Here is a 10,359-nt window from a genome sequence, read left to right on the forward strand (position 1 = left end):
TACGGGACACCCAGGACACGAAGAATTGCGCACTATGCGATCGTTCGGTTCGAAAGTGATTTACGACCAAAAATGGAAAATGGTTCTTCCAGTTACACCGCTGACTTCGCCAACCCTTTTTCTCGTCAGACCCGCATCACCCTACCCTGTGTGACCCTGTGGGCCCGGTACGGTAGCAAAACACCGAGAGTTTACCCTGCGTCCGAATGCTTTGATTGGGTTTAATCGAATTTTTCGTACCGTCACCGCCAGCCGGTAGTGACAAAACAACGGCAGCGAAACAAATACGAACGGGTAAATCCACGCAACGTCACGCGCAAAGCGAGCGCAATTTTATCATTTTACGCAAAACCGGGAGAAGGTGGACAGAAGTCGCGCACATTCGAAAGTTCGCTCATGTTTAGGTCCGTAAATGGAGTTTCGCATTAATTGACAAGTGGCCCACCGGTGAAGCCTGGCAAAAAGGTGTTTTGTGTGGCTATCGTACGCGTCGTAGAAAGACGTAAAATCAGCTTCTCCCGAGCGCTCTGAGGTGCTCCCCGAGACTCTCGGGAACAATTGTACGCCGGCCCGGTAACGGAGTCCTGTGCAACAGGACAGCTGGAGTTTTTGCGCCAAATTAATGCCCGATCGCGTCACTATGGTTTGGCGCGAGCTTAATAAGGGCCGAACATGTCAAATGAGGTTCCGTAGAGTCTTTTTCTGGTAATTTTGTAAGTAGTTCAACGGCAGCATCACGTGGAGAGCTTTGGCGGGTGGCCTCGCAATAATACGCTCGTTTGAAGTGCTGAAGACATCTGGAGTTTATTTATTACTGAAAGTGTGCATTTTTATTTCCTTTTTTTTGCTCAAAATTGACACCATATGCTATGTATTAAATTAATTAATACATATACCGATATTAAGGCAAGTGTTAAACATATCCAAAAACAATCCAAGTACTGAACACCACTCAGCTTATGGAACAGCTGTACGACGGACATAATATAACCATCACCATATGTTCCATCATTACTCCGCAAAACCGGAGAGAGTACTCCAAAAACCATGGCGCACAGTTTAAAATTAGGTTATTGCTGTAAACATTCATCGGCCCCCGGGCTCTGCCACACAGGGAAAGGGAAATCGTACCGACAAAATGGTTCGTTTAAATTGTACCGAAATTGTGGCGAACGTTTTACCATTGCACCGTGCTGAGATTGCTTTTCCGCACTCAGCTTTCGGATACATAATAACCAGCGCCCGCCACTGCAGAGGACTGGTGCTGGTGTTTTGGTTTGTGTCTTCGATCTTCACTGTTTTCTCTCTTCACGTTTCCTGAAAACACCGTCCCCGCACCGTACCGCATTGCGTTGCATAAAAGTCGAGCAACACCTGCCATTAAGTGAACTACAAAGTAGCCACCCGCTTCGGGGCGGGGGTTTCGTTCGCATTCGCTTTGACCGATCGATGGCGTGCTCCTTCTTCTTCACGAAACCACACACATTCCCATTTTCCATCACCATTGCGCAATGCCTGGCAAATACCATAGAAGTCCTTTGCTTGCGGATAGTGTTGCGCTAGTGTCGAGTCTTGTCCTTCCGATCGAAGGGGGCATGTTGATTGAATTTTCGATTTCCAATTACGGTGGCATGTTTAATTTTGTTAATTAATTGATTAATTAGCTACTATGCCCTACGCCGCGCGGTGCCTTTGCACGCAAAGGGAACCGTTTTCGATTTGCCAAAACCAAGAAAACCCTTTCTCCACCGTGTTACGTGCGTTTTCAAGCAGAAAAAAAACAATAAAGCAATTTCTTAAATTGATCCTTTTACCCGCTCAACTCATCGCAAGACGCCAAACAAAGGTGGACCTTTCCTTGGTGGAAGTTCAAGCGTTCAATGCACTTTTACCCGCAAAACGTTTTACCATACCGATGTTGTGTTCGCATGATAAATCGCATCGAGTGCGAGATTAATTTCCCATAATTCCAACGCACAAAGTGAAAGACATCCTCCGCCCCCTCTGCTGCTCAGCAAAAAAGGATCCTCTTAGTAGAAGAGATATCATGCTCCAGAAACTCTCTTTCTCTCACCGAGTGCACCGAGTGTAATCGTTTATCGGGTTGCATCGATTTTGCAAAATTAAAATGCTTCCACGCGGGAAAGTGACCAACAGAAACACGACACCGACGACACGAATAAATCATGTTAATTAAAGTGCGAAAATGGAGAAAACGCGCAAAGAGCGGGACGCACGTTAGTAATTAAATTATTAAGATAACCGAAGACGTTCACTTTTCGTTGGCCCTGGCCCGGTGTTCGGCGAAAGCAACCGACTGCCCAATAGCGTTTAGAGACAAGCGAAAAGTGCACAGCCAAAAGCAAAGGCGACAAGTTTCTCGCATCGGCTGCAATGGAAGCGACAATGTGTAGCGACGAAATAAAAATTAGTATGTGAACCACGGTGAACGGTTACATAAATACATATTTTTCTACCGGGAGCGGAAGAGCTTATCGATAATTTAAAATGACCATTATTTACGTTTCATTTCTTTTCCTTCCCCCTTTTTTTCACCCACCCACACACGCAGAGAGCAGCAGCTACTGAATGTGTTCGAGGTCGTCGTGTCAACACTCGAGGGTAAGCTGCAGCGGATAGACAACCTCGATAAGGCGGTCGAGCATCTGATGCGGCGCGTCGAGTCGCTCGACAGCAAGGTGGCGGACAACATCCTCAAGACCGACTCCGTCATCTCGAAGCTGCGCACGCTCGACAGCAAGCTGTCGATCGTCGACGATGGGCCCGACCGGCCGAACAGTGTGCGGATGGCCAAGTCGACCAACTCGCTCGACAGCCGGTTGGTGTCGCTCGACCAGAAGGTAAGCGACATCGACAGCAAGCTGAACGGGCTGAAGAGCCAAATCGATAGCAACTTCCTGTCGGTGGACGACATCAACGCGGAGGCAAGCGAGCGGAAAACGGTCAGCATGAACGTGGCCGAGATCACGAAAGCCATGCACTCGGAGGTGATGGGCCACATCACGAAGGAGCTCGGCCAGCTGCGCTCCATCACGGAGGGCATCGACAAGAAGCTGCAGTTCCACATTAACGTGGTGTCGGAGAACCTGGGCAAGACGCTGAACCTGCTGAACGACGTGCACGACGCGGTGGTCGATCACAGCAGCAACTACAACAACTACAATGCGACCTCGACCCTGCCACCGTACGTGAAGTCGAGCAAGATCGATATCCTGGTGAAGCAGATACGCCCGATCATGTCGGTGTCGGAGAAGATGGACGAGGTGTGGGATGTGGTCGTCGGTACGAAGAGCTCGGTGGATGATCTGGTGCCGAAGTCGGATGCACTGTTAACGCAGAACCAACGCCAGGAGCGCGCTATTGGGGAAATTCATCATGATCTGAAAACGAAAACGAATCTGATCATCAACAATCTGGATATGGTCGAGAAGAGGCTGAAGAAGCAGGAGGATGATGTCGCCGTACTGGCTCAGCGACCCGTTCCGGCGGAGCTTTTGATGGATCCTACCATTGATCGATTGGTGGAGTATGATCCAAACAGGTAAGGAAACGCTTTGAATACCTCCAGCATCTTCTGGACTAGATGGACTCACCTGAGGAATATTGTGTCATTTTTAATTACCAGATACATCGTGGAAGATTTTACCGAAGCGCTCCCCACGACGACATACCCGACGTCCTCGTCGTCGGCCTCTTCATCATCATCGTCCTCTTCCACCTCAACCAGCACCGCTTCTAGCACGAGCACTAGCAGTACCACACAGAGCAACGCCAACATCTCGAACAGTAGCAGTCCAGCGACGACGACCGGAACGGCGAAGAACGTGTCGCGTAAAGGCGGAATCATATTCCCCAGCGTCAAGAATAAGCCCTCCGTGCTGAACAGCACCTTCGCCACCGACAGTATCTTCCTGAAGGACATTAAGGTGAGCAATCAGCAAACTTCACAATTGACGAATCGCGTTGGAAGCGATTGACAAATTGAATTATTTGGAGCATGCACCAGATGGAACATTTTTCTTTGGTTCGACATGTGTGTTCCACCGGTGGGGAGGAGGTTTTTTTTGCTTTCTGCTTTTACCCTCTACAACCGCACGTGCTTTGCGTGCGTAGTGCACTTGCGTGTGCGCGCACTTGCGCAGCTCGATGGCTCTAATTTACGAGGTGTTGCATAAATTGACCGAACGCATTCACAGTTTCTTGACCAGTTAGTGTCCAGCATGGAGATGTGGGTCTCCATCGCGTCTGGACTTGAGATCAATAAGAACCAACGCTCGTTTACTGGGAAAGGCAAGGCGTGGGGGAACAAAATATCCTCATAACGGTTCGCGAGGAAAGAAGAACGTGACGCAACGGTTCGGCACTATTCCGACACCAACTCGCGAAACCAATATCTCCGATTGAACCTTATACGTAGTGTTCGCTTTCCTGTATTCGAATGTGCATTAAGCTCCGCAGCAGTACCAGCAGCAGCATGCATTGCATACTTTGCGATCGCAATTACCTTTCTCAAGGGACAGCAAAGCTTAATAACACTTTGCCAGAACCTCGTAACGCCTAGCACCGGGTTGACAGGGCACTAAGTCACCAACGAACCTGCCGGTGACTTGCAGGAGTTGAATACCAGGCGCGTCTGGCGCGAAAAATACCTACCATATGGTAGCTTTTAGGGCTGGGAAACCAATGTGTTTATTGCACCAACACGAACCGATCAACCGATCATTTATGATTGGTTTCCTTTTCATGTCATATTTTGTTGCGATCGCGTCGCCCAGTGCAGTGCCGTGGTAGAATTTTGGTCGAATGTAAATTACCGTAAATATAGATACAACCCAATCTGTTTGTTGATCAATTAGTGGGGTATGATGCTAAAAATATGGTTATGTAATTTTTTATGACTTCCTCATTATTTTTTAGCAACCAGCGCAGAAAAGGTTAATCACCAACCTGTCTTTCAATTATAGTCATTCCAAACTTCGCAAATTGGTTGAATATGGGATATTAAAAAAAATCAGCTTCCTTTTCAATATCAAAAGCCAGGATCCCCAATTTGAAGTTGAAATAAAGGTTAAGATAGTTAGTTAGCGAATTAATCGAGTTTAGCTGTCGTTTGATCATCTTAATTTAGGGAGTAATGCAATTCTATTACAATTGTTGTGCGATTTAACATTTAACATCTCTATTTCATGTATGCCTTGTAAGAACTTCTATACAAGGTTGATCATAATTCAGTAGTTTTATCAACTAAAAACGAAGTAGAAGTTCTAGTTTTAGCATGCAATATTGGTGAATAATAGATTTTTTTTGCAAATAGGCTACTGCAAAACATGCTGCCCTTCAAGTCGTCGCTCCATCAACATGAATGCTACCAGAAGATCTTACTTTCATTCGCAGCGCGACAAACGATGATTAATTGGTGACCGTTATTAAATTAATAGTTTCGGTAGAGCTACAGCACAAAAGCCGCTGCTGACCAGTTGCTCATGTGTGTCCAGCTGCTGGCGCGTGTGGTGTCCAGTGAATGATTGGAACACGCTCCCCCAGACGTCTATTGAGTCAAACTCATGGAGATTGATCAGTGGTGCGTTTCTCATCCGGTAGCCGCTACCGAGTACAAGAGCCCACCATTTCAGCCATTTCAGTGGCAAAGCAGCCGAGGGCAGACAAGACAGACAGAGTGGTTTATTTTTCGCAAACACATTTTCGCAAACTCGTGCCAAAAGGGTGCGGCCGAGGACTTAACCTCTGCGCTGCCGGACGGCTAGGATAATCTAATCTCAACGAGCCGTAACGAATGTGGTGGCTGATGTAACGGTGATCGTTTTGTGCATTTCGGTGCTTTCACTTTCACAAACACAGAGGTTCCTTCTCGATCAAACGATCATTGTCAACATGATCGCAAAAAAGGGTACTAGCGTTTCCGGTTAGACCTGTAGAATGCTGCGATGGATCGAAATTGTGGCGTTGGATGTGTTGCATTTTTACAGTGGTTTTTAATTGTTTTGGAGAATGCTAACATGATGCCTTCCCCTAAGGGCTTGAATCAGATCAACAACAAATGCATTTGTGACAAGGGTTACCTCTGCTATCTTGTACATATGTTGTGCAACGATAGGAAGACAGTAAACTACGTGTGTCTGTCAAATAAATCCCAACAGTCACGATCCCTTCCTCAATTAGTGCTCTCGGTTATTCCGTGCATGGGTTTACGTGTGTTCCGAGCCCGTTTTAACATTTCCATCAGATCGTTTTAGGGCAAGGAGCCGAAAAGGTGTAGAAAAGATTCCTTTCATATGCGCACCTTTTCTACGAGCTCGTAGAGTTTCGTTTGCTAACCTTTCTTCGCGGCATCCGACCGACGTCAAACGCTAAAAAAGGGTGCTAATAAACATTTCAACCCCGTTATCACGCAGTATCGCGCCTTCCTGACTCGGCACTCATCAACCGCGAAACACACGTTGCGTTTACATTGGAACCGATTCCGGGTGGGTTCGTCCGGTGGATGTGTTTTTTTTTCTTCCCCGCTTCATTATGCTGTTGCAGCGTTGTCTAACCGTGGCATCGAACCGGTGAAGTACGGCGCTTCCCCTCGTCGGTGTCCGTGGGCGTCGGCCGCCAGCCGGGGACGAAAGTGAACGTAACGGCAGGCAGGAAGGTGCTAAATGGATTATCGTTTCCCAACAACAGCAACCCGCGGTCGGCTAATTGACTCCGGTGGGAAGTCAATCGGATTGACATTTAGCTCAAACCCCGTGGATTATACTATCAGTGACGGGTAACTGCAAAAAAGTGGTCGGATTTTGCGTGTTTCATTGCGCTTTGGCAAAGGATATTGCACGGCGAAAACCTCGCATTAGCGCACATTTTCATTCGCTACTGACAATTATTCGCCCGTCCCGGTCAGAACGGTCAGTTGGAATTTAGCTCGCGTTCGTGTGGTCCGACCGTGTATGGGGTACGGTAATTATAGTTCTTCGCCGATGGAACGTTTACGTGGTCCTTTAAAAGCAATCAATTGAGCTACTTTACAGCAAACACATTGTTGTGGAAAGATCAGTTGCGACGGTAACCTTTCTTTCGGTGATCTTTACTAAGCGATTGCTTTATTTTGAACGCACACAACTGCTTAAGTGCTTTGGTGCATAAACTTCCAATCAAATGTTACAGCATCTGGACTCACTTATTTGGCCGCGGAAGTGAAAGGGAAGATAACGATTTTTTTTTATAACATATCGAAGGTGCTAGAATTCCTACAATCATTAAACGCAAGGCGCAAACAGCTGGAAACAATCACAACCATCTCCCTGTTGGTGCCGTATATTAAATTGCTAATAGCAACCTTTTGCTCCCAAATTATCCCTCGAGTTCCCTCGTTAAATGGCTCATTCATGTCCGCCTAATGAAGGACTTCTAATCCCATCCGAACGACACAAACGGATGATCGTTTGATTTGAAGCGACCGAACGAACCAACCGTCAGCAGGTCATCCGCCAGCCGTCCACGGCGTTGTACGTAGTAAAATGCTAATCCCATCACACCATCAACCATCAACCACTATCGTACGCGAACCTCCCCCGAAAGAAGAAACGAGTGAGCGAGAATTCCGTTCGTGCAAAGGTCAGCAGAATAATTAAAGCGTTGGCCCGAAACAAGAACTATTTCGGACGGAAATGCCGAGAACTTGGTGATGACCTATGAACAGGTTTTTGGTGCGAGATACCACACACTAAAATCCCGAAACGTTAGCAAGTGGCCGTACGAACCAGGGTTTTGCAGAAGTGTAGAATTCGGTCTGTTTTGGACCAGTTCATCGTGTTGCCAATTTTTTTTTCTCTCTGTCACCATCTTTGGTGGACATCGATCGTACCGCCGCACTCGTTTGATACATTTATCACCAAATGGCCATTTGGAACTATCGCCGGGACGCACCGTTTGTAAGCACACTGTTTTCAGTTTTATAGTGTCGTCGCTTCTTTTCGTTTGTTTCGGAACAAAACGGATGATCTTCGCAAATATTTATTGCGACGCGCAGTGCACGTTCTCGCTTTATGCCCGAACTTTTGACATTTGCGCCAATTTTACGCCGAAGTTTCGCTTGAAGTTTGACGCACTGTACCAATAGTCAGCAAACGTAGTCGTGTTTAATGATAGTCGCGCAACCGGAACTGGATTTAAAAAACTACGATCTTGTGTTTTTGATAATTTCGTACCATGATGATGTTTTTGGCGCTTGTGAGAAACCATTCAAGCACCGCTGATGGATGCACAACAATAAATCTAACACGTTTAAGCCATGGCTATCAGCCCCGGTAACTAAGCCTTGATGATCCATTGAACTGTAATTATCGTTTTATGAATTGATCGTTCAGTTCAACAGTTTCGTACCACGATCTCCGGGGGCCAAGGCCAATAAAGTCCAGCTTCATTCGCACGGTACACCAACTAAGGCGGACCAGCTAAAGTCTGCTCTCAATTGCGCACGTTCAAGCGGAAGAACGAATGATGGATGAGAAATGGATAAAATAATCCACTACCACCCTCTCACAATGGTTTTTGTTGTTGTTGTTGCTTTTAAAACTAAGCGATTTAAAATCGTCTTAGAATTAGTGATGAAATATGATTTAACAGCGTGCGCATCTGCCAATGCCGGCAAGCGGACTGACCACGGTAATTGGTACGTAATTTGTGATGATGTATGCTACACTGCGGGAAAAACTCCGAGGCTTATCTTTCCGGGAATCATTTGACCGGAATAGATGTAGGCATGATGCAGTTTTATTATATAAAGATCTTGACTACATAAGCGGCGGATAATTCTATCCATTCTAGATGGTAATAATTTATTCCTCCAAATGATGTCTTGTCTTAAGTAAGACGGTCCTTTAAATAAAAAAATCTCATTAATTTTGTCCTTTTCTTTTTCTCAGGGTTATTCTTGCGTCGATCTAATGAACGCTGGAATGCGGCAATCCGGCGTGTACTATCTGCAGATCCGTGGGACGACTTACTGGTTCCTGAAGGTGTTCTGCGAACAAGAAATTGCCGATGGTGGATGGACGGTATGCAAGCACCGACAGTTGTTTTTTTTTTTCATTATCGAGAAACATAATTTATATCTCATCATCACACGCACAGGTAATCCAACGACGTGACGACTATGGCGATCCGCGGGAAAACTTCAATCGCGACTGGGCCGACTACAAAAACGGTTTCGGTGATCCGGCAAAGGAATTCTGGCTCGGAAACGAAAACATCTACATGCTGACGAACAACGAAGACTACTCGCTGCGAGTTGAGTTGGAAGACTTCGAAGGCAATAAGCGGTAAGTGGTTTGGGCGGAAGCGGATCGCAAAGCGGTAATTGATTTCTCATCATCTATCGCGCCACAGGTACGCACAATATTCGCACTTCAAGATCCATTCGGAGCAGGACTACTACAAGCTGGAGATAGACGGCTACGAAGGTAATGCGGGTGACTCGCTGAACGATCCATGGTACGGCTCGAACAACAGTCCGTTCTCGACATACAACCGCGACAACGATCGAAGTTCGCTCAACTGCGCCAGCATGCTGAAGGTACTAGCTCATCATCAACCCGTATTGCTCGATACACCCTTGATCACCTGGTTCTGCTTCTTCAAACTCCATTTTCGCAGGGCGGCTGGTGGTGGAAGTCATGCGGCCGAGGACTGAACGGACTATACCTGCACGATCCACAGGATCTGACCGCCCGGCAGGGTATCGTTTGGTTCCGCTGGAGAGGCTGGGACTACACGCTCAAGAAGGCCACCATGATGATAAAACCGAAGGGTCCCCAACCACAAGTGGCCGGCACGACGTAATAGTGATACTTCCGTGACACGAATTGTACAAATTATTACTGTTTGTTTTCACTTGCTCCTCACACATCGACACACACACACACACCGACAAACACACACGCGCGCGCGCACATACTCGTGAAGATCATCAAATCAACAATCTGTCCATCCAATAGTGCCCCATTATCATCATCATCATCATCCATCATTAATCGACTGTTTCCATCTCATTTCTTTTCCGATAAATGATACCCAAAAACAGACACGCTTACAGACAGGAGGTCTTCAAATCGTCGTCCTTCCATTTAAAAAAACAGGATACAAATGATGTTAAAGCGCTTGCTTATTGATTTTTGATTGACGACCCACCAGTAAAAAGGGGCGATCTAACGGCCGATCAAATTTTCGGTGGATAGAACAATCATAGCAAGCTTTTCTAGCCTTGTGTCTTTACGCTCGCCTTCTTTTCAAAGCAACTCATTAAGCAAACAGCAAATGTGACTGATTTTATAACCA

At 46.5% G+C, this 10,359-nt stretch overlaps 1 protein-coding gene across 1 annotated transcript in view; it reads left to right on the forward strand.

Annotated features, from left to right (window-relative positions):
* The window catches only part of LOC128304264 (serine-rich adhesin for platelets), a 76,423-nt gene extending 66,559 nt beyond the window's left edge, over positions 1 to 9,864 (forward strand). Inside the window, exons 2-7 of the mRNA XM_053041423.1 lie at positions 2,573 to 3,562; positions 3,647 to 3,947; positions 8,949 to 9,080; positions 9,157 to 9,344; positions 9,412 to 9,598; positions 9,679 to 9,864. Of these exons, the coding sequence (XP_052897383.1) occupies positions 2,573 to 3,562; positions 3,647 to 3,947; positions 8,949 to 9,080; positions 9,157 to 9,344; positions 9,412 to 9,598; positions 9,679 to 9,864 (1,984 nt within the window). The remainder of the gene's footprint in view (positions 1 to 2,572; positions 3,563 to 3,646; positions 3,948 to 8,948; positions 9,081 to 9,156; positions 9,345 to 9,411; positions 9,599 to 9,678) is intronic.
* The last annotated feature ends 495 nt before the right edge of the window (positions 9,865 to 10,359 follow it).

The sequence above is a fragment of the Anopheles moucheti genome, chromosome 3 (genome assembly GCF_943734755.1).
Source record: "Anopheles moucheti chromosome 3, idAnoMoucSN_F20_07, whole genome shotgun sequence".
In the NCBI taxonomy this organism is placed as follows: domain Eukaryota; kingdom Metazoa; phylum Arthropoda; class Insecta; order Diptera; family Culicidae; genus Anopheles; species Anopheles moucheti.